General features: G+C 46.3%; 1 protein-coding gene across 2 annotated transcripts in view; it reads right to left on the bottom strand.

Moving 5' to 3' along the window:
• The window catches only part of Daglb (diacylglycerol lipase beta), a 34,819-nt gene extending 12,965 nt beyond the window's left edge, over window positions 1-21,854 (bottom strand). Inside the window, exons 1-8 of one of the 2 annotated variants that reach the window (XM_051205219.1) lie at window positions 21,705-21,849; window positions 19,492-19,643; window positions 12,335-12,506; window positions 11,020-11,278; window positions 7,391-7,513; window positions 4,904-5,031; window positions 1,537-1,663; window positions 634-717 (exon numbers count right to left, since the gene is read on the bottom strand). In XM_051205219.1, coding sequence (XP_051061176.1) covers window positions 634-717; window positions 1,537-1,663; window positions 4,904-5,031; window positions 7,391-7,513; window positions 11,020-11,278; window positions 12,335-12,506; window positions 19,492-19,643; window positions 21,705-21,799 — 1,140 coding nt within the window. In that variant the 5' untranslated portion in view covers window positions 21,800-21,849. Of the gene's footprint in view, window positions 1-633; window positions 718-1,536; window positions 1,664-4,903; window positions 5,032-7,390; window positions 7,514-11,019; window positions 11,279-12,334; window positions 12,507-19,491; window positions 19,644-21,704 lie in introns of both variants that reach the window. The other variant, XM_051205220.1, reaches the window with a different exon arrangement.
• Window positions 21,855-24,998: the final 3,144 nt, after the last annotated feature.

Raw genomic sequence — 24,998 nt, 5'->3', positions numbered from 1 at the left:
CAGCCACTAGCTTTTACTTGGCCCTCACCCTCCCCTCAGAGCACTTTGCCACCAAGCATTCTCCTAAGCTCTTTTTTTTGTTTGTTTGTTTGTTTGCTTCTGTTTTGTTTTTAATTCAGTCTTACTGTGTAGCCCAAGCAGGACTCAAACTTGCAATCCTTCTGCCTCAGACTTCAGAGAAGTGGGGTTACGGGAGTGTACCACCATACATGGCTCAGTGTGTCTTCTGATGATAGACTGTTCTTGCCATCCCATCTGGCTCAGGTGCAGAAATTAGAAGGAGGGCTAGCTAGGCTTGGGGCTCATCTAGGCACATCTAAGGAGGGTCAGTAGGAGGTGACCCAAGCAGGGACCCTCCAGCCTGTCTTAGAACATGTTGGCACCTCTGCTACCAACAGCTGGTCGCTAAGTGGGAACCACCTCCCATGTTTCATCAAGTTAGTGTTTTACAACCCATGTTTGCTTCCTGTCTTCAGTGCTTGGTTGCCTCACACAGTGGCACTTTCTGTCCCTAACGAAAATTTCCTCTGCTCTGAGCACCCCACCTGTGGCTCGATCTCTGGTCCACCTATGGCTCACTTTCTGCTCTCACCCAGTGTCCATATCTGAATCTGTCAGGCGCGGCAGCCTTACCTGGAGAGACATGGTTCCTCTCACAGCAACCACAACGGCCTCCTTCCTGTGATCCAGAACCACTATGAAGGGCAGCTCATATACCTGGAAGAGAAGAAGCCAGCACAGGCCTGACCCACAGGGACACAGAGCATCACCAACTACAAAGAAACCTGAGTTTCTGTAACCCAGTCATCCTCTATCCTCCTGTCTCAGCCTCCTAAGTGCTGGGACTACAGACACACACCAACACACTTGGCAACTTCAGGAATTTTTTGTTTTGTTTTGTTTTCTTTAAATTATATTTATTCATTTATTTTATGTGAAGAGGGTTTTGTGTGTGTGTGTATGCTCCAGTGTAACTTCTATGAAGAATAATCCATTCCAGACCTTGTGGTGCAGGCTTGTAATCCCAGCTGCTTAAGAAGCTGAGGCTGAGGCAAAAGGACAACAAATTCAAAGCCTACTCGGTCACAGACTAAGTTCTGTGCCAGCATGGGCAACTTAATGAGAGCACCTCAAAATAAAATGTAAAAAGAACAGGGTGGAGGTGGCGCACACCTTTAATCCCAGCCCTTGGGAGACAGGGGTGGGTGGATCTCTGTGAGTTCGAGGCCAGCCTGGTCTACAGAGTGAGACTCAGGACAGCTAGGACAGTTACACAGAGTAATCCTGTCTCCAAAAAAAAAAAAAAAAAAAAAAAAAAAAAAAAAAAAAGAAGGCTGGGGATTAGTTCAGTGACTGAGATACTCACTGATGAGCCTGATAACCCGAGTTCAATACCCACGACCCATATGCATACATGCATGTGTATACACACTCTCTCTCTCTCCCTCCCTCCCTCCCTCTCTCTCTCTCTCTCTCACCACTAGATCTCAAATGACTCTAGAACCACATCTAGACACACCCTGTTTGAGACAATACCTTATCATGAAAGCTTATATGAATGAAGTCCCTGTACTGCAGCCCGGTTGTCTTCAGGATGGAAGCAAAATGGCAGTTGTGCTGGTCCCCTTCAACTGCATCATACTCTGTCTCTCTGTTTCTGCAACTAAAGGGAAGACAAAGAGGTGATTGGAAGTCTGAGCCCCTGACCAAGCATAATCCCCACTATAGGATTAGCTAGAAAACTCAGGAAGGGAGGGCCGACCACATCTAAGACATTCTAACAGAATAGTTTCTCTTGAGCAGCAGGGGATGGAATCCATGGTCCTGCAGATGGGCAAACACTTTTTCACTGAGCTACATTTTTAACATTCATTCATTCATTCATTCATTCATTCATTCATATATCTGTGTGTGTTTGCACACTCATGTGCATACCCATGTATCCATGGAGACCAGAGGAGGACATGGGGTCTCACAGTCTGTCATTCTGCATTAATTCTTGAGACATGGTGCTCATTAAACTGGAACTAGGCTGGAAGCCAGCAAGCCCCAGCTTGGGAGAAACAGGCAGTCTGAATAAGCCTTTTTATGTGGGTGCTGGGGCTTTGAACTCAAGGCCTCATGCTTGAGTAGCAAGCACTTTACTGACGGAGCCAACTTTCCAGCCCCATTACCAGTCTAACATACAAGGATGCGAAGGGACTTTGGAAGCACTGGGGACTGAGAACAAACTGCCCTGTGGTTGGGTTTGAGAGCTTGCAGAGGGCCAAAGTGACAGATATATGATATAGGAGAGGTCATGCAAAATTTCTGTGGCCAGGGAAATGGCTCAGCAGGTAAAGGCACTTGCTGCCAAGCCTAATGACCAGAGTTCGATTCCTGGGATGGGATCTACATGGTAGAAGGAGAGAATAAACTCCTGAAAGTTGTCCTCTGCTCTGACATCCATGCACACACAGGTGCACAAAAAACAAACAACATGTAATTTAATTTTTTTTCTTGAATTGTCAAACCGTCCATCAGGAAGTCGTGCAGGCTGCAGCACCCTAGAGGGATGGACAGACACGCCTAGCACTCAGATCTTGGTTTCTAATTAGGATCTCCACCTTGCAAGGTGAAGGGCAGAAACCACTCCAGGGCAAGCACAAGATCCAGTTTCAGTTCCTTTCATCAGGAACCTTCCATCAAAGCCAAGATGGCTCAGTGGGTAAAGGTGCTTGCTGAGTAATTTCACATGAGTTCAATCCCAGAACCCATGGTGAGGGAGTGAACCAACTCCTAAATGCTGACTTTTGACCTCCACATGTATGCTGTGGCATACACGTACCCATACACATCTCAGGCACATGTTAATGATAAATAAAATTTGAAAAATTCCATCAGAAGGGCAGGAAGAGTGCCTATGATCTTAGCACTTGGGAGGCAGGAGGAGCAGGAGGTCCAAGGCCATCCTTGGCTACATGAGATCCCATCTCAAAACCACCAAAAAACAAAACGAGTAACTAGGAAATGCTCAGAAAGTGACAGGGACCCATCAAAAAGACACAGGAACTAGCCTGTACAGTCAAGTCGGGGCATGTGAACACCAAATACTAATTATAGAAATGACAGCAATGAACCATGACTGTGAACGAAGCAGGAAGAAGCATGTGTCAGAACAGACACCAAGGAGCAGGCAATCAAAGCTTGCTGTATAGCAGAAGACGGGGTGACTTGGGAAAAACAGCACGTTTTCTCCCACACTGGTTATGACTGACTCACAGAAGAACAGAGGGATGCTAAATCTGGACTTGGTAGCTGAGGACTCAGCTTAATGTGAGGATGCTTTCCTAGCATGTACAAGGCCCTGGGTTCTATCAGCTAGGGAAAAAAAAAAAAGTAGGGCTGGTGAGGTGGTCTAATGGGTAAAGAGTGCTTGCTGTGCAAGTAAGAGGATCAGAGTTTAAATCCACAGAACCCATGCAGTATTCCAGGTGTGGCTGTGAAAGTGCCTGTAACCCAGCACTGTGAGGTGATGGGGTGGAGACAGGAGGATGGCTGTGGCTACTAGCCACCAGCTTAGCTTCAGGTTCAGGGAGAGACCCTGCCCCAAGAGAATAAAATGGAGAGAAGTACAGCAAGACATTGACCCACACACGTGTGTGCACATACATACACATTTGGATATGCATACACCATTCTCATCTATTACATACATATACATTATTGGGATGAGAAGAATTCAAATACAAGTTACCAGTTAGTTCATAATCAATGATAAAATGCTTGAATTTTATAATTTTACTACAATGAGGAAATTAGCCAAGTTGTTAACAAAGAACATGAGATGCCCACTCAACCGGAAAGGGACTTGCCTCCAAGCCTGATGATCTGAGTTTGATTCCCAGGGCCCGCACAGTGGGTGATAACATATTCCTCTTTAAAATCCCTCTTGCCTTTGGAGATTGAACATTTTCCAGACCTTATAATCAAGTTAATAATATGCCCTGAAAAGCCAGGCATGGTAGCGTACGCCATTAATCCCAGCACTCGGGAGGCAGAGGCAGGTGGATCTCTGTTGAGTTCGAGGCCAGCCTAATCTACAGAGTTGAGTTCCAGGACAGCTAGAACTACAGAGAGAAACCCTATCTCAAATAAAACAACTAATAAAATAATAATAATAATAATAAACCCTGAGATCACTTAAAACCGTGTTCTCAACCTGCTGACCTACAGTGTACCCCACCTTCTTAAGTTTAACCTGCCCTTAAGAGAACTGACCTTACCATGCCTTGTATTTCCCATGCAATCAGCTTCTACAACCTAAGCTAAATGCGTAGCTCCACTCTTGAGCTTTTTACTCTCCCGTGTTGGCCCAGAACAATGTAGGGATGTGTGTGCTGTAGTAGTCACTTGCTGAAGCAGCCACCAGGTTTGAGAGTGACCGTAAACAATGACTATACCATAAATGTCGGAAGCAACATGTAGATATAGGTTGACAACAACTGTATGTGGTTCTGAGTGCTGTTCTGGGTCAGTAAAGTTTTTTTTTTTTAAAAATGTGCAACTGCCAGGTATGGCAGCCCACGCCTTTAATCCCAGCAATTGGGAGGCAGAGCCAGTCATCTTGGTGAGTTTGAGGCCAGCCTGGTCTATGTAATGAGTTTCTTTCAGCCAGCCAGAGGCAGCATAGTGAGACTTTCTCTCAAAATAATAATAATAATAATAATAATAATAATAATTTAGAGATAAAGCATGATATCTTAGGACACAGGACATGGTGAGTCACAGCTCTAGACAGATTCTAGACGAAGGACTTAAGACACTTTTGTTCTATTCTTGAGTGCTTTCAAAATGTAGATTTTTTTTGTTTTCTTTTAGAGAAAAAAAAATTTCTATGAAAGGAACACACTAGCCAACCTACCAGTCGCCACCAATCCTGCACAGCCCCGTGAACGGGTTTCTATAGATGTAGAGGGGCCATCCATAGGCAGCCGCTGCAAATGGCATGAAGTGATGGCAATTTTCCACTTCTGCATCCAAGTCAGCTTCCTGAGAGAAGGGGGAAAAAAGCCTTGTGTGAGACAGCCATGGAAAAGATGGACACAAAGACATATGTGTGCACTCAGTGTGGGCATACGTGTCCCACAGCACGAGTCTCAGGTGCCTGCCCCGCCTTCCACCCTGCCGGAACCATGTTTGCTGGATCTCCCCAGCTGGTTGGTCCTTCAGCCCCTAAGGGTCTCCTGTCTCCAGCTCACATCTTGCTGTGGGGACCCCAGGATTACAGAGCACTCCATACTGTGTCCTGCTTTATGTGAATACTGGAAATCTGAACTTGGGCCCCCACTCTTGCAAAGCAAGCGCTCAGCCCATTGAGCCTCTCCCACCCCCACACTAAGACCTTAAACCTGAACTCCAACTTCTAACCCTTCCTGCTCTTTTACTCCTTGACTCTCAAAAGAGTCCTTTTCTCCTACATGTATTTGTGGGGTACTTGCATGTATGTGTGTTCACTAGGTTGTGGGCACTTGTGCGTGCATCTGTGTGCACGTGGAGGTTCAAGGTTCACACTGAGAACCTGCTTCGCTCTCCCACCTTACTCACCCAGGCAGGGGCTCTGACTCAAACCCAGAGCTCACCGATTTGAGTAGTCTCCCTAGCCAGCTTGCCTCAAAGACACCCCACCTCTGTCTTCACCTTCCAATGCTAGAATTACAGATAGACCACCACACCCACCCAGCTTTCATGGGTTCTGGGGGCCCAAACTCCAGCTCTGACACATGTGTGGCAAGTGCTTAACAACCTAGCTGTGTCTCCAGCATCTTGTAGGGAAAAACTGGTATTTGGGGTTTGGTTTGGTTTGAAGACAGGGTATCTGTGTACCCCTGGTTGCCCTGTCCTGGAAATTGCTATGTAGACTAGGCTAGCCTAGAACTCACAGAGATATACCCCTACTTCCTGAGTGCTAGGTTCAAACACCTAGCACTTGTTTCTTGAGACAAGGATTCTGTATGTATCCCTGGCTGGCCTGGAACTCGATATATCGACCAGGCTGGTCTTGGAACTCTCAGATCCACCTGCTTCTAAAAAGGTGGATTTTTAAGTAGCCACCTGTGAATTCTCCAGAAGTTCGGTGAGGGAGGAAGACAAGGCTCCCTGGTGCGTTCTGACTCCTGCAGGAGCTTCCTGCCTGGAGTCCTTCATGGCTTTCCACCCTGGACATCAGTGCTGTCAACAACAGGGAGAGGCGCCTCACTGGGGAGGGCTCTGAGGTCTCACAAGACTCACATCATTCCCAGTAGCTCTCTTTACCCCATGGTTGTCTCAGGATGTGAGCTCTCAGCTACTACTCCAGCACCATGCCTGCCTGCCTGCCTGCCTGTTGCTGACAGTCATGAGCTCTAGACCAGTAGAATTGTAAGCCCCAAATAAATGATTTCCTTCATTGCCTTGGCCCTAGCATATTATCACAGCAATAGAGAAGTAACTAAGACATGGATTCCTGTCTGGATGACTCCATGGCTTTCGACCCCAACAACATGGGTGCAGTTACTGCCTGGCTGCCATGGCAGAGGCAGAGGGGACACATATGGTTTCTCTGTGTTCTGTGCTATTTTTCTGTTTTTGTTTGTTTGTTTTTGAGGATCTGGAGACATGGCTCAAGGGTAGTACATCTGCCTAGTATGTACAAGACTCTGGGTTCCACACCCAGCAATGAAAGAAGGGAGGGAGGAAGCCGGGGGTGTGGGGTGGGGGGAGGAAGAGAGACAGAGAGAGGGGCTAGAGAGGGAAGGAAAGAAAAGGTTGAGTTTTGTCCCTTCTACTTCGTAGCCTGGGGTAACCTGGAACCCACAATCCCCCTGCCTCTGCCCCTTATTCTGGAACAGTAGGTACACACTGCCCAACTTGGCATGACTTTCCTTTTAGAAACAAAAAAGACCTACGACAGGAAAATATTCAATAAGCAAAGCTTGAACTGTTTCTGCTTCCTAGACCTAGAGAAGAAAACACACTCTGGAGCGACTCAGGCCCCATCCTGGGAGGAATTCTTCCAGAACAAAGAACCAAATGTTGAATTTCTCACAGTGCCACCTGGACAATAAGCAGAGGTGGGCTTCCTGTACCAGGTATCTAGGTGAGAAAGTTGGGTTTCAGGACAAAGGCTACTGAAACCGTTCTTGGCTACTTCTCTTGTCTCTTCTCCCGTCTGTCTCTGTCTCCCTCTCATTACCCTCCCTTTCCCTCTCCTCTTCTTACACAGGGTCTGTTTCTAGCCTGGGACTCACTATGTAGCCCAGGTCAGTCTCCTACTCACAATCTTCCTCATGAGTATCCCATGCCCAGCTATAACTGTATGACCCTGAAGACCTATACAGGAGCACAAATGTTAGGTGTTTTTTGTCATTACCTGAGACTGCCCTGGAAAGTGGGTGATGACCTCCTGAGGCTCCAGGCTGTTGTTGATACTATCCTGTTGTTGGTGGAGAAGGGTGAAGCCTGCTGCAATATCACTGGGCACCAGGTCTGTGTCCTGGGTGGGGAAGCACAATGGCCTGCCGTAAAACCCATCAGACTGCCCAGAAACCCCTTAGCATTCCAGTTGAATAGAGTTCACTGGCAGGTATGCAAGTACACAGATGCGTTACACAGAGAAAGGTATTTGTTTTTTGTTTTGTTTTGTTTTGTTTGTCTGAGACAGTCTCTTGTAGCTTAGGATGGCCTCCAGCTCACTAAGTAGTTAAAGATAACCTGGAATTCCAGATCCTCCTGCCTCTACTTCCCAAGTATAAGCATGTAGCACCATAACCAGCTTAGAGAAGTATTTAAAGGGACTTTTGCGTGTGTGTGTGTGTGTGTGTGTGTGTGTGTGTGTGTGTGTGTGTGTGTGTGCGTGCGTGCGTGCGTGCGTGCGTGCGCAAGCGCACTAATGCATACCACATGAGTTTAGGAGCCCTCAGAGGCGAGAAGTGCTGGATCCCCTGGACCTGTAATCACAGGCATTTGTGAGCTAACTAATGTGTGTGCTGGGAACCAAATTCAGGTCCTCTGGAAGAGCAGGAGCTTTTAACCACTGGGCCATCTCTCCATCCCCTTGAAGATATCCTTTAAAGAGCATTTTCCTTTGTAGGATTCCTTTTAGATGTGAACTTAGCATTTCTTCCTATCTTGTCCTCAGACAAATCCACTAGATTTTTTTTTTTTAAAGTTTTTCAGACAGGGTTTCTCTATGTAGACCTGGCTGTCCTGGAACTCACTCTAGACCAGGCTGGCCTCGAACTCACAAAGATCCTCCTGCCTCTGTCTCTCCAGTGTTGGGATTAAAGACATGCACAACCACTGACTGGCTGCTAGATTGATCTTTTTATTAAAATTTCATTTTAAGTGACTTAACTATTTCTGTTTTTAAAAAATTCTGTGTCTGTGTGCAAGTACACACACACACCAGAATACATGTGTGACAGTCACAAGACAACTCTCATGGGTTGGTTCTCTCCTCCTAACTTGTTTTGAGGCAAGGTCTCTCTTTCTATACTTGCTGAACTGTGGACTCCAGGCTGGCTAGCCTGTGAGCTTCCATTTTACCATAGGCATGCTGGGATTAAAAGTGTAAGCTGATGTGAAGTTTGCATTAATACATACTCTGTGGCAGTGAACATATGATTACTGGGTATATTGTGCTGAGAAAGAAATCAAAAACCAGTAAAACACTAGTGAGACTTCTCGTGTGAACAAATATGGATGTCAGAAATCCTCTACCAGCTGGGCCTGGTGGCACATGCCTGGAATTGTAGGACCCAGACAGCTGAGGCACGAGGATGGCAAAGTCAGGACCAGCCTGAGCTATACAACGAGTCCTTCTGTCAAAAAAAAAAAAAAGGAGAGAGGGAGAAACAGCAAATCAGCAGGCCACAAGATGAATAGGTCAGTGGTAAAGGCACTTGCTATTGAGCCTGACAACCTGAGTTTGATGCCCAGAACACAGACTGGAAGGAGAGAACTAAACTCCTGCAAGTTGTCCTTTGGCCTACAAATATGCCATACATGCATGGACATATACAAAATAAATGTAATTAAAAACAAAAGAAGCTAAAAGAAATTCCCCACTAGCAGCAGGTACTTCTAGCCCACAGGAAGGACAGCTGGGCTTCTTTTAGACAAAGAGGTCTATGATGCATGAATCCTTGATTTCATCTGCAGCCCTACATAAAACCTGTATTGCAGGCAGGTGGTGGCAGCGCATGATTTTAATCCCAGTACTGGGGAGGCAGAGGCAGGTGGATCTCCAAGTTTGAGGCAGCCTGATCTACAGCCAGGGCTGTACAGGGAAACCCTGTCTCAAAACAAAACAAACGGAAAAAAACATCTTGGTGGAGCACACCTATTATCTCCACATCAGGAAACAGAGGCAGAAGGACCAGGAGTTCAAGGTCATCCTCAGCTATATAAAGAGTTAAAAGTCAGCCTCAGCTACAGGAGACTGGGAGTGACTGGATACCTCTCTTCTCCTAGATACCTTGAGATTGGGTTGAAGCACACCTGTAAGATTTAGAAGGATGGTTGGAAAGATAGCTCATAGAAGACTGGAGTTCAGTTCCCAGCACCTCTATCAGGTAATCTCCCAACTCCATGTAACTCTAGCTCCAAGGGAGCCGATACTCTCTTCTGGACTCCTTGGGGTACCTGCACTCGTAAAGCAGATACAAATAACAGAAATAAAAACAAGTTTAAAAAAATTGTATAGGCCTCACAGTGGTGGCGCACACCTTTAGTCCCAGCACTTGGGAGGCAGAGACAGACGGATCTCTGTCAGTTCAAGGCCAGCCTGGTCTACAGAGCAAGTTCCAGGACAGGCTCCAAAGCAATACAGAGAAACCCTGTCTCGAGGGGAAAAAAAGTTTTACACAGCACACCTCTTGCATCTCCATATGAAGGCCACTGCTGTGTAGCCTGCTATCATGTCACAATGTTAGCTCTCAACAGTTACAAGTCAGAGCAAGAAAGAGAGACAGGAAGGTGCATAGGATGTGGAAAGGAATCTTTTCTTTTACTTGGTTTCAGTACCAAAAATAACAGTAGTTACAACACATCATTACACAAACACATAGAGGTGCAAGAAAAAATGAGCATGTCCAAGTCCTTGGGCAGCTCATCCTGGAACAGTGATTCCCTTTGCACTTCAGTCACTAGTCATGGAGAGCAGTGAGGAATATTTAAATTACTTTTTACATTTTTGTATGTGTGTGCATATGTAGAGGTTAGAGAACAATTTGCAGGAGACAGTTCTCTCCTACTTATGAGGGTCCTGGGGACTGAACTCAGGTCATCAATCTTGGCAGCAATCATCCTTACCTGCTGAGCCATCTTGCTGAGCTGAGGACTTCCTTTCTGATACTCCCCTTACTCCCCTGCCTGTACAAGTCTACCCGCTGACTGAGCTGGACAGAAGAGGCATAAAAAGACACCTAGCAGATTCTTTCCTAATGTACACGTTCTGTTATTTAGTTCCTTGAAAACGATGCACAGGCTGGACTGTAATGGACCATTGTCAATGAAAGGACACACCGAGCCATCAAGAAAGGGGTTGAGGGCTGGGCTGGGGCTCAGCTAGCACACAGCACATGCCTAAATACATGCAGCCTTGGGTTCCATCCTTAGCACCAAACAAACCGGGAGTAGCGGCACATGCCTGTAATCCCAGCACCAAAGAGGTAGTTGAAGGAGGATCGGAAGGCTCAAGTTCATGCTTGGCTACACAGGCAATTTCGGGCCAGCCTGGGTTACAGGAGACCCCCATCTCAACAAAGCGAAACAAACAAGGAGCAGAAAAGACATGGCCATCCTTACAGTTAATTGCTGCCTGCCAAGCCCACCCAGGCAGTGTACTCCGTCCTGAACCTCATGCACGCCCAAGGCGTCCAAGTCCTCAAAGCCACTTTATCATGGTGGCTCAGGTGGCTTTGTGCAGGATGCTCATCTTCCCACAGAAGCACCGACAGAAACAGGAGAAAGAGACCACAGCACATCCCTTCTGCTTACAGAGAAGTAGGTTGAGAAAAGGTCGGCCGCACTGGAGAAAGCGACTCTGGCGTTGTCATCCTGTCCCACGCAGCAGCAGCAGAACATTACTCTGGTCTCCCACACACTCCTGGCGGCTGTCTTCAGGCCGGTCAGTAACTGGCTTGAGTTGTTACTATCCAGGTGTTCGGGACAGCCCGGGGGATGTGGAGTCATCTTCCCACCCAGCGGATCAAAGACAAAGATGATGGTGACCATGGTGGCAGCCATGACAATCCAACTGCAAAAATTAAGGCATGGGAAAGGCTTGGTGGCTGAGAAGGCTGGGTGACCTGAGCCCCTCCACACACAAGCCCTACACCTTGATGCTGTACTGCTGAAGGAAAGGCAGCTCTCTAAGAACCTGGCTAAGGTTAGCACTTTTCTTCTAGAAAGTTCCCTCCAAGGGTCAGTGAGACGACTCAGGAGGTAAAAGTGTTTTTGGCTAAGCCTGGGCACCTGAATTTGGTCTCCAGGGTCTACATGACAGAAGGAGAAAAATCAACTCTTGCAGGTTATTCTCTAACCTCCAACATGTGTCATGTCATGCACACACATACACATACACACATATGACTAACTACATAAATAATTATTTTAAAAAAGTTCCTCACGAGTCCATAGCTAACCCAAGTCCCATGAAGACCAGAGAGTTCTGAGGGGAATGCCCAGAAAACAAAGGGTTGAGTGTGGGCAGCATTGTAGCCTGAATGTAGAAATCACTAGAACTAGTTCCCCAGGAACCCCTGACCATGACCCAGCTACCCCTCAGTGCCCTGAGGTTCTTCATAGTAAAACAAAAGGAATATCTACATTATTGAACACTCCGATGGGTGGCCCTCTGCCCCACACTTAACTATTTCCTTTAGGTGGATCTTTCTCTCTGAACCTGGGGCTCATGTTTTCTGGGCTTGGCTGGAAGCCCCAGTGATCTTCCTGTCCCCACTGTCCTTGGAGTTGGGGTTAAAGGTGTACATGGGAGGCCTAGTTGATATGGATGCTAAGAACTGAACTCATGTCCTCACAATAGCTTGACAAGTGCTCTTAATCACTGAGTAATCTCTCCAGTCCCTCTTTCTTCTTATGAGAGCGGGAACTTGCAGAGAAGTGAGGAGTGGAAAGAAAGTGAACACACACAAACTGGAAGATGAGTTGTTTCTCAAAGACCAAACAACATCCCTACATCCTCAAGACTCAGAAAGATGCCACTCTATGTTAAAAAGTCCACAGGATGTCAGGGTGTTATACTGCTCAGAAACACACCTGAGGACAAGCCACAAAAAGAGGAAGGCCTCACCTGACAATGACGGTGGTGATGATGCCAATCAAAACTGTCTTGTCACATTGGATACCTTTTGCCACCCAGAAGGCCCCCAGAGAAGCCCAGACCATCTCTGGCAGGAAGAGCGCCAGACGGACATAAAGCAGCTTAGCCATAGACTTCCGAGGTCCAGGGTTACAAATGGTTCCTGAAACACAGAAAAGAATGAACTGCTCACGAGCCTCCTAAGATGCAGAGCTGTCTGTCCACAAGACTACAGCTACCAGGGAGCTGGAGAGATGGCTCAGCTGATAGAAGTGCCTGCCAGAGAAATGTGAAGACCAGTTTAGATCCCCAGGGTCCAGAGAAAGCAGTGGTGTGTGTCTGTAACCCAAGGGCTGGTGGGAGTGGAGATGGGTGGATCCTTGGAGCCCACTGACTAACCAGCCTAGCTGAATGAATGAGCTGTAGGTTCACTGAGACCCAGTCTCATCAGGTAGTGTGGGGAGTGACTGGAGACTTCCATGTGATACTCATATGCATGTGTACCTGTAAATACTCTCTCTCGCTCTTCCTCTCTCTCCAGCTACAGGGGCTGGAAAGACTGCTCAGCAGTTAAGATTATGGACTGCTCTTGCAAAGGACCTGAAGTTGGTTCTCAGCACTTACATCAGGCAGCTCACAACCCCATATAAACAACTCCAGCCCCAGGGGATCTGACCCCTCTAGCCTCCATAGGAACCTGCACTCACACATACCACACACAGCCACATACACATAATTTAAACATAAAATACATCTTAGAATACAGCTACAGAACATCTCTGCATTTTGCTGTACCCACCATTGGACTCCTCCTTATACTTTGTGACATGTGCCCAAATTAGAAAGTAAGTGACAATGCCTTTAATCCCAGCACTTGGGAGGAAGAGGCGAGTGGATCTCTGTGAGTTCAAGGCCAGCTGGTATATAGAGTGAGTTCCAGAACAATCAGAGGTGTTACACAGAGAAACCCTGTCTCGAAAAAAACACCAAAAGGGGGGGGGGCAAAACAGAGTTAAAACTGTTTCTGGGCTCTAACTAGGAAGGACTACATAATTACTGCCCAAACTGGAATACTTCTGAGAACCAAAGTTACTACGGGTAATTACACTGGAGTAAATAACAGGCATGCAGGAGGACTGTCCCAGCGAGAACAGGAGACAATCACCCAGACTCTGAGAGCCAGGAAAATAAGCTTCCCATCTAGTGAACACCTTGCCAAACAATACCCCTAAATACTCCAATATCAATTATTCTCTAATTCTCACAAATTATAGGCAAGTGATTATCTCATCTTACAAATGAAGAAACTGAGGTTTGACAGATGTGGTGTGTCTGTGTGTGTGTGTAGTATATATGTGTGTTGTGTTTGTGTTGTGTGTGTGTGGTGTATAATGATATGGGGTGTGAGGTATACATGTGGTGGTGGGGGTATATGTGTGTGTGCTGTGTGTCTCTATGTGTGTGGTGTATATGTGTGTTGTATGCATTGTATGTGTGTTGTGTGTGTATGTGTATGTGTATGTCTGTGTGTGTGTGTGTGTGTGTGTGTGTGTCTCCATTATCTCCCATGGAAGCCAGACAGGAACGTTAGGTACTTTTATTACTCACTCTTCACCTTGTTTCTAAGAAGGTCTTATTTTATTTTTAATTATGTGTGTCTGTATGGGAGGGATGGCATGTGAGTACAGGTACTCATGAGGAAGTTAGGGGCTTTGGAGTCCCTTGACCTGGAGCTGCAGGCAGCTATTGAGCTGCCCAGTGTAAGAGCTGGGAATTGAACTTGGATCCTCTGCAAGACAGTGCCAGCATCTTAGCCTCTGGGCCATTTCTCCAGCCCTTCCAAGCTTTAGTTTCTGAGAAGAGTCTTTCACTTCTTATCAGTTCTCTAGGTTGGTTGGCCAATGAGCTCCAGGTACCTGTCTATCTCTACTCTTTCAGCACTGGCTTACAGACACGTGATGGAAACAAAAACACTGGGTTAAAAGGTTGTGCTGGAGACGGCTCACTGGTGAAGAGCACTTGCACTTCCAGACAACCTGAGTTTGGTTCCCAGTGCCACCTCACATCCACACTGAACTCCAGCTCCAGGGGATCCAGTTGCCCTTTCTGCCCTCTGCAGGTACTCCCACAGATGTAGGGTTCCCCCATACAGACACATATACATAATTAAAAATTAAAAATAAATCTTTAGTGCTGGACATGATAGCACAAACCTTTAATTCCTGAATTTGAATATCAGAGGCAGGCAGGCTGTAAGTTCAACCTGGACTACACAGAAAGTTTCATGCCAGCTGGGGTTACATGGAGAGACCTGTCTCAAACAATCACAAAATAATTTAAAAAAAAAATCAAAACTTTTTTAAAATTAGGCACTCTCAAGCCTCCTGCTTGGCATTTACAGGGTAACTGATTTTTAAAGTTTTATTTACATGTATTTATTGTGTATGAGCACATGTGAGCCACAGCACAAAAGAGGAGGTGAGGGGACACCTGTGCAGGTCAGTTTCCTCCTTTCATCACGAGGTGACCAAACTCAGGTCACCAGGCTTGGCAAAGCAGCACCTTTCCTCCTGAGCCATCTGGTTGGCTGGGACAGTGCTCCTCTCCCTCTCTGAGGAACAAAGGAAGCCTGTTACCATGTAACACTGCCGAGAACCTAGAAAAACAGGAACCTAGACCTCCCCTGTGCTGGTAGGATACTAAATATGGACACATTCTAACATGGTCAGCAGCGTCAGTGACTGGGACTTCCACACAAAAGCTTTGACATGACATTTCACAAATACACGGATTGACAAAAAAGGAAAGAGATAAAACGCATGTAACTTCCCAGAAAATGACTGAGCTATTGAAAGAAGCTGCACTTACCTAGAGAAACATTGTTTTAAATTCTTTGACAATTTCATGTATAAGTAGGGTACATTTTGGCCATTACCCCTCCCTTGTCCTCCCACTCCTTCGGGACCTCTTCTTCCTAAGAAGCCCCCCTCCTAGTTTTATATCTTTTGCTTGTTTGTGACTCACTGAGTTTAATTAGGGTGGCTGCCTATGCACAGGCAGGGAGTTATTCTCTGGCAATTTATCAGTGGCTACATCACCAAAGAAAAATGATGCGCCCTCCCTCAGCAATCATTAACTGTCAGTGGTCCCTGAGCTAGAAGTGGAGGCCTCACGAGTCCCTCCCCACCCTGTGACAGAATGGCCTCATCTGGTTCAGCTTTTAGAAAAACACATTTTTTTTTTGACAAGGTTTCACTGTGTAGATCAGGCTGGCCTCAAACTCACAAGAGATCTGCCAGTCTCTGCCTCCAGAGTGCTAGGATTAAAGGTGTGCACCACCAAACCTAGCTGGAAAAACATTTTTATTTTCACATTTACTTTTTTTTTCTAAAGATAAATAGACTGGTAGGCACCTGGTTACCTTGGCAGTTATTCTAATTTGATGACCCTAACCTTCAGAGACAATGCTGTATTGGGCTGTCCTCAACAAAGACCTCCTGAAGTGACCTAAGGGCCCTCATTGAGTGGGACATGCATAAGAGCAACAAGGAAAAAAAATCTATGCCACAGATTTATGAATGATAGACCCCTTAGCCACTGTAGATACCTTCTCTGACATAGAAGTTGAGCTATGTGTTCTAAAGACGCAAACAGAGAGATAGATATAGGACCCTACCCAGACATGGCAGATGGCAGTCCTCATGTGGAAAGGGTTCTATTAAAACACAGCAGCCTTGGGCTAGTAGTAGTAGTGCATGCCTTCAATCCCAGCACTCAGGAGGCAGAAAAGGGGAATCTCTGTGAGTTTGAGGCCAGCTTGGTCTACAAAATGTGTTCCAGGACAGCTAGGGCTGATACACAGAGAAACCCTGTCTCAAAAAACCATAATCAAAAAGCAAAACACAGCAGCCTTGAGTGCAGACCATCCCCAACTAACCCAATATAGTAGCCACTGTAGGGTTTCATGGGGGAAAGTTCTGGAGCTGCAAGCCCTTGAGCCTAGCTCTAGATCAGGAAGCTGAAGCAGGAATCTCACCATGATTTTGCCTAGCATGGGCTACACTGTAATATCCTGAAAAGGCAAAGACATCACAGCAAAAGCAAAACTATCCTTAACTATGCTGCACATAACTATGACTATGAAAAAGAATCATCTTGGTTCTTCTTTCCACAAACCATACTACAAGGATAATCATAAACACTTCTGGGCGTGTATGCAAATATACAGGTAAAAACCTGATACACATGCATCCCCACAGGTTTGTTAAATACATTCCCAATAACAAATCAACAAACCAAACTGCCTATTCATTTCCACCTCCTAATGCAAAGATGTCCTTTTTTTGTTTTGTTTTGTTTTTCAAGACAGGGTTTCTCTGTGTGCTCTAGCTGTCCTGGAACTCACTCTATAGACCAGGCTGGCCTTGAACTCATAGAGATCCACCTGCCTCTGGTTCCAAAGTGCTAGGATTAAAAGCATGAGCCAATACTGCCTGGCACAATGTCCTTATTTTAATGTGTGTGTGTGTGTGTGTGTGTGTGTGTGTGTGTTTGTGTGTGGTTGAGTCTTAAAATTTTAAAATAAAAAAACTTCTTTTACCCTTCAGGCATTTTGCCTATTTTTCTATTGATGCAGGGTCCTTCCTTTAGTTCTTACTAAAGGAAGTTGCTGAGTCTGGTGGCCATACCTGTGACCCCTGAGGTAGGCAGACAAAGACAAGAGAAATGTCCACTATATTTCCAGGACAGTCAGGGCTACTGTGTAGGACTTTGACCAGGCAAGAAAAGACCTAGGGCTCTGATCAGGTGGAAGGGGTTTGCCTCATATGCATGAGGCCCTAGGTCAATCCCTACTGATGCAAAAAAAAGAAAAAGACTCATCTACCTACCTACCTACCTACCTACCTACCTACCTACCTACATCTATCTATCTATCTATCTATCTATCTATCTATCTATCTATCTATCCATCCATCCATGTCTGTATCAAGGAAATTGCCCCCTTTTTCCATGTGCTCCTCACACTTTTTAAATTTTTCTACATACACACACACACACACACACACAGAGAGAGAGAGAGAGAGAGAGAGAGAGAGAGAGAGAGAGAGAGAGACAGTCTTATTATGTAGCCCTGGCTGGTCTGACATTTGCTAGTTAGACCAGGGTGGTCTCAAACTCAAGAGAGTCATCTGCCTCTATGTCCCTGAGTGCTAGCTTTAAAAACTCCTTTAAGGAGTTTTTTCTTTAAATATTCATTTATGTGTGTGCTGGACATGTGTACTATCACAGGTTTGTGGAAGTCAGAGGACAGCTTGTGGGAGTAGATTCTCTCCTTCCACTGTGTGGGTTATAGGACATGAACCTAGTCATCAGCTGGGACTGCAAGCACCTTTAACCACTGGGCCATCTTGTTAGCCAAAAATCTTACCAATTACACTGATTTTATTTATTTATGGTTTTGAGGCAGAATTTTATTATATAGGTCTGGTCTCAAACTTACAGCAATCCTATGCTTCTGGCTCTTAAGTGCTTAGACTACAGGCATGGGTCAGCATGTTGGCTAACACACTTAGCAAAATACGTCATTCATAACCAGATAGCAATAAAAGTAACTATTTGGGGTGGTGGTGGTACTAAGGCTACTGAGCTTCTCCCCAGTTCTGAATTAAACATTTTGTTGTTTTTCAAGACAAGAGCTTCTCTGTGTGGCCCTGGCTGTCCTGGGACTCGATCTGTAGACAGAGGCTTCAAACGAAGAGCTCCACCTGCCTCTGCCTCCCAAGAGCTCAGATTCATGGTGTGTACCACCCAGGCCCAGCTAAACCCTTTAAAATTTCATTTTTATTCTTATGTTTGTTCCTCTTCTCTGTGGGCATGCATGCCAGTGGAGGCCAGTAGATAACATGAGAGCCCCAGGAACTAGGGTTGCAGGTGGTTAGGAGCCACCTCATGTAAGTGCTAGAAAATCTTCTATAAGAGCAGTAAGCACTGAGCCATCTCTCCAGCCCCTTCAAAAAACTGAGAAAGACAGACAGAATATGTGCACGTGTCACAACACACATATGGAGGTCAGAGGACACCTTTTGGAAGTCAGTTCTTCCCTTCTATGATGTGGGACCCAGAGATGGAACTCAGGCCATCAGACTTGGCAGCAAGCGCCTTTACCTGCTGAGCCATCTCACTGCCCCTACTTCTGTTTTGCAGACAGGATCAGGGGTCTAAAGACTAAGGTAAGCTTTGAATTTATCCTCACTCTGCCTCAGTGCCCTGAGAACCTGCAGTCACAGGTCTGCACTGCTCATTTAATATGTTTTCATAAAATACTGTTTGGGGTTCTGGTGAGAACAGCTCAGGTCATCAGTGACAGAAAATCCAATTCAACCTGGTTGAATGGGAAGGCCCTGTATTGACTAACATTGGTCATACAGGGGTAGGACAGACATTGGGGTTCTCCAAGACAATTGCGTCTGTCTATCTGCCTATCTTAGCCATGAGGGGAGATAGCCCCACCCAGAAGAAAAGCAAAATCATGCCTCGATTGTTGTCAGAACCTTAGGAGGAGTAAACTTTGCCCTAGGAAAGGAATTTTAACAACACCCTACCTCAAAGAATAAGGTGGAGAGTGATTCAGGGAGGCAGCCAATGGCATCAACCTCTGGCTTTCACACACGCATGCAGATGCCTACACAAACATGCATGTACACCACACACACACAGACAAGAAAATGTTTTGATGTCAACTGTAAAGATAGTTTTCAACTATGGAAATGAGAAACTTAGTGTGGGGTTGGGGAGATGGCTCAGTGGTGAAGAGCACCTGCTGTTCCTGTCTGTGGAGGGCCTGTGCCCGGTTCCCACCACCTGTGCCCGGTTCCCACCACCTGTGCCCGGTTCCCACCACCTGTGTGGAGTGCTTCCTACCATCTGCAACTCCAGGTCCAGCAATCCAATCCAATGCCCCATTTCTGACCACAGTAGGCACTACCAAGCATGTGTTCATTCATACATATATATACCCACACTTTAGGAGGAAAAAAAGAACCACTGAATACACTCTAAATGGGCGAACTGGGTGGTATGCAAATGGTATTGCAGTGCGGCTGTTAAGATAAAAACCAGGCTTCACACAGGAAAAAGTGGCTCTTTACCTCTCATGCTGACACACACCATAGCCAACACGGTGCATATGATAACTGCCAGGAGAACAAGGAGAACAATCAGGTAAGTGCTGAGCAAGATTCCACCAGGACAGTCCAGCTTCCTTCTATGCACAAGATACAAAGTCAGACAGGCAATCCACCTGTGGACAAAGACAAAAGTGGTTTCATAAAATAATGGTATGAGGAAATAAAGGGAGTAATAGTCTCCAAGACAAGGCTAAGGTTCAATGTGGAATTTTCATCAATAAAAAAGTCTACCCAGAGACAGGCTATTGGGACATGTATTGGGCATAGTGGTGCTGGCCTGTAATCCCAGCACCCGAGAGGCAGAGGCAGGAGGATCATAAATTAGATGCCAGCCTGAGCCTGGGCTATGTATGAGTTCCAGGACACTGCACAAGGAGCCCCCACTTAAAAAAACAAAACAGGCTGGGGCAATAGCTCAATCAGTAGGGTGTTTACCTGGTATGCAGGAGCTCTTAAGTTTTAGAGCCAGTGCTATATAAACCAAGTGTGCATACCTGTAATCCCAGTGCTGGGGTGGTAGAGGCAGGAGGATGAGACATTGAAGCACCCCTCCCCCATAGTGGAGCTTGAAGCAAGCAAGAGATGTAGGAGACCCTATTGCAAAACAAAGCCTAGGCAAGCATATATAAGGGTTCTGCAGGGAAAATACCTGTCATGATTTAGAATCATGTAAGCAGTAAACCAACACACTACCCGTTTGCTGAACTATTCCCAGGAGGATTTGTACATTTGTGGTATACAAGTGTAACCTACTGCTATTCAAAACCATGCAAGCATGAAGCAAATTGTGAAAATAACTGATAAATTCAAAAGGGGGGGATTCCTGTGGGCTCCTGATTACATTTTGTAATTATGTGGTGATCAGTAAAGATAGCATGGACCTGTAGAAAATACCAATGGCTCTAATTCACCCTAGGACAGCACCACTTAGCAAGAATGTCCATTTTGTTGTTGTTGTTGTTTATTACTACATTTACTCATTTATTTGGAGAGGAGTATGTCATGGCACGGCATGCTTGAAGAGGAAGGTCCGAGGACCACTTGAAGGAGTCAGTTTTCTTCTTCCACCATGTGGGTCCTGGAGATAAAACTCAGATCACTGGGCTTGGCGGCAAGCACCTTTACCCACTGAACTATCTTGTTGCCCAAGATTGTCCTATTAAAGATTTAAACTTCAAAGCCCGTAGAGGTGTTATTTGAGGTGATGGGGATTTAGTCTGGTTGTAAAGCATGCATGAGACTCTGGGCTCAAGTACTAGAGGGGAAAAAAAAAAATGAAGGCTGGTATAGATAGCTCTTCTTTTTTCTGTTTTTCGAGATAGGGTCTTGTGCAGCCGTATCCAAGGATGAATTCAACCCTTGCTGCCACACACACACACACACCAACCAGTCCTGATATTATGGGTGTGCGCTGCCACCACCAGTTTTGTGTGGTGCTGGGGATCCAGGCAAGGGCCTCATGCATGCTTGGTGAGCACTCTACCAAAATGAGTTACACCCCAAGCCCCGAGATAACTTTTTCTGTCAGTCTTGCAGACACCAGGGCACCGTGTCAGGAAATAATGGCAAAAACGATCTAAGAAAAACCCAGCTGAGAAGCAGAAAGTTCCTAGAAAGAGCTTTTGTGCTCCCATTCCTTTCCCCCTTGACAATGCTTTTTCCTAAGAACGCTTTTCCTCTTTTCCTCGTTGCCAGGCATGCCAGGAGCTGACTTCACACACTAGTGCTGTTTCCCACCGCGCATAGCTGTGTTTTGCAAAACCAACCTAGTACATTGGTGTCTGTGAATTGCTCTAAAATTGCAATTGCCTAAATTTTTCTTTTTGCAGAAACAGGTACTTTGCTACCCGCCCAGCAAAGGAGACCGGAGTGATGCAGAGTTCCAGAACTGGGCTCCACAAAGGAGAGACCTGGAGGCTACAGCTTTTGGATGCTCAGGCTTCCCTCACGCTCCCAGTGCCAGGGCTTCGCGCCGCACCCTAAGCGCTCGTGCCCTGCGGCACTGAAGGTCCGGGATACCTGTCAAATACACAAAGCGACTGCATCTACGTTCTAGGGTGCAGAGGGACGGTGCTTGGCAGGCACGGCTGCCGCTAAGCTCAGAAGAAGGGCGACTTTTGTCGCCTTCTCCAGCCACAGCGCGCCCTCCCCGCCCGCACGGCGGCCTCACTTACGACAGCACACGCAGGAACAGCTCGAAAGACCCGGGGAACACCAGGTCGTCGCTGGCCAGGGACCAGCGCCGGCCGAACAGCACCATCCCCGGCATGGTGCACCACCCACTGCGCCGCCTTAGTGGCGCGCACCCTTCTGACTCCGCGGGGGGGAACTGGACCCCAGATGCGCGCAGGCGCTCGCTTAAGTAAGGGCTCGCGCATGCGCTCACTGGCCCGAGGCCTGAGCACGCGCATTGATTGACAAGCGCGCTGTGGTCTCTGCCGACTTCTCAGATCCGCTGGCCGGAAGTTAGCTGCTGGCTATCGACTGCGAGCCAGAGGTGTGTGAAGTCCATTCCGATGTGGTCATTTCTGTTTAATAGAGAAGGATACGAAAGACCTGGAAAGAATGCGCTCCCCGCAGAGCCACTGCCACTCATGGCGAGGCTAGGACTTCCACTTGGGTCTCTTCCAAGCTTGGAAGGACTTTGCTGTCGTTTGTGGTCACTTAGGACTCCAGACTCACAGAATTCAAGTATGAAACACCACCCAGCAGTTGGCGAGATAAGGTTTGACTCCTTTTCGCACTTCCACGACTCTCCCTTCTCTGCTACATACTGTGATCTAACATAACCACTTTCACCTCTTCTGGCTGGTTTTCCCCAGTCCCCAGGGTGACCTAGGTGACTGGTCAGATCTAATACAAATTATGCCTAAGACTTGCAAGGCTGCTCTTGGGCATAAAATACATCTTAACTCCACTCAGAGATCTTTCTCGCGAAGTCTTACATCAAAAGCTTGTGATTCGTGTCTGTGTTCCCAGTCTTTCATCTGCTGTCCCCCACCCTCACATCAGGTCCATTTTAGTTCACAAATTATTTTGTGCCGGTGGTGTGCGTGTGCATGTTTTTACATGTGTGTATGGGAGGGGGCATGTGTGAGTAGATGCGCGTGCACATGTGCTCATGCATGTGGCGAGCTGAGGTTGATATCAAGAATCATACCCAATCGATCTTCCATTTGTTCACCGAGGCAAGGTTTCTCAATCAAATTCAGAGCTTGCTGATTGATATGTCTAGTCTTGCTAGCCAGCTTACTGTGGCGATCTGATTTCTCCTTCCCAAGCTGTAATTACAGGTGTGCTGCCACGTCCATTCTGCATTTTCTTGTGTTTCCGGGGATCTGAATTTTAGTTCTCACCATAGTTCAGCATTTTAACTCCTGAACCATTTCCTTAGCCCCTTACCACAAATTTTAACATTTTCTGTTTCTTCTAATGGAGATGGTACTTTTGTTTGGGGGGGGTGGCTGGGTGGGGGGAGAGCTGTCAAGACAAGGTCTCTTTGTGTTACAGCTCTGGCTGTCCTGGAATTTGTTCTGTAGACCAGGTTGGCCTCACTGAGATCCACCTACCTCTAACTCCCAAATGCTGGGATTGAGGTGTGTGCCACCACCACCCTGGAGATGGTACTCTTACAGGTGTTTCTTTTTTTCTTTTGTTTCCCCCCCACACACACCCCTTTTTTAAATTTTGATTCTGGGGTATAAATTTAGGCCTCATTTGCTAGGCCTGCACTTTACCACTGGATACCGCTTCCACACCTACAGCCATCTGTGTCTCTTCATTCAGGTCTCACTCAGGTGTTGTCATTATTTCATCACAGCCGTCTGTGAGGCCCTTATCTAATAGCACAGCTTGGGCTCCCTTTTCTAACTGTAGTTTCCTTATTGTTCTGACTGTTTCCCTAGCCCAAGTGTGGCTGCTGACTGGCAGACTGATTAATTAAAAGATGGGGAGATTAATTTTAAGATCTGGAATTGAGGCAGGGGAGATTAATTTTAAGATCTGGACTTCAGATTAATTGAGAAGATAGATTTGTCAAAATGTCCATCCTGAGGCTGGGGGTGTAACTTAGTTGGCAGAGTGCTTGCCTAGTGTGCAAAGACATTGGTTTCCAAACGGATATGGTGGGACATGCCTGTGATCCCAGTTATTGGAAGGTGGAGACAAGAGGTTCAGAAATTCAAGGTCATTCTCAGCTACATAGTAAATTCAAGGCTCGCCTGGGCCACTTGAGACTCTGCCTCAGAAATCTAAAGACAAAGTCCATTTGGAGAGAAACAAATTTAGGATGTACTTTCTGTAGGCAGTGATGGGTTCCCAAGCTGGCCTTGATGAGGAGCTCATTCCTAGGAAGCATCTGATAGCATTGGTGTTCCTATTCCTTTCCCCCTTGAGGATGTTTTTCCTGAGAATAAACCTCATCCATAGGCACGCCAGGACTGACTTCATACAATGGTGCCACTTCCCAGTGGGCCCACATTTTGCAATACAAGTTTATCTCATCTGCTTCTCTTGAAATCCAGTCACTGCTGGCTGCTATCAAGCTGCTTTTCAGTTCTGCAGATCTTAAGAGGGAACATCATTTCCTCACACTGTTCTTGTTATTGTAGTTTGCCCAGAGTTCCTCACATGTCATACAACAGAAAGGCCAGGGGGAAGGGGGAGAGCTGTCACTAAACCTTCTTGCTGATAGACAAAGAAAAGAACATATACTTACCTGATTATTTCAGATAACAAGGGCAGGGTGAAGTGAAGTTAACTAGAGAGTTATGCAGCTCTATCTCTACTTTTTTTTTTTTTTTTTTTTTTTTTTTTTTTGGAGACAGGGTTTCTCTCTGTAGTCCTGGCTATCCTGGAACTCACTCTGTAAGCCAGGCTGGCCTCAAATTCAGAGATCCTCTTGCCTCGGCCATCCAAGTGCTAGGATTAAAGATGTGTACCACCACCTCCTGGCTGCCCACCTACTTTTAAAAGCTAGGTTTATTAGATGGTGGGACAGACTTAGTAGACTTCCTGTGGAGCAGATGGGAGGAGGGGGCAATGGAGGGAGCAGGAGGAGAGGAGGGAGGGAGAACTGGGATTGGAATGTAAAAAATAAATTAGTAAAAAAAAACCATAGGTTTATTTTTGTGTCTCATTATATATGTACATATGCCTGCAGAGGCTGAAAGAGGAAAGGGCATTAGATCCCCTGGAGCTGGAGTTACAGGTGGTTGTGAACCACCAGATGAAGGTGCTGGGAATGGAACCCAGGTCCTCTGCAAGAGCAGTACATGCTGTTAGCCACTGAGCCATCTCTCCAGCCCTATACAATTACAGTGCAGGCGGAGAACATGTCTGCTATCTATAAAAGCTGACTATAAAAACTAGCAAGTACCTTTTCCTCCCCCAGCAGGCTGTCTTTCCCAGACTTCAGCGGGGGTTGGTCTCACTCATTTGGCCCTTCCTGGGTAAGGACTCTGTTTTAG

The sequence above is a fragment of the Phodopus roborovskii genome, unplaced genomic scaffold (assembly GCF_943737965.1).
Source record: "Phodopus roborovskii unplaced genomic scaffold, PHOROB, whole genome shotgun sequence".
NCBI classification, from domain to species: domain Eukaryota; kingdom Metazoa; phylum Chordata; class Mammalia; order Rodentia; family Cricetidae; genus Phodopus; species Phodopus roborovskii.
This window is presented reverse-complemented; position numbering and strand designations above follow the sequence as displayed.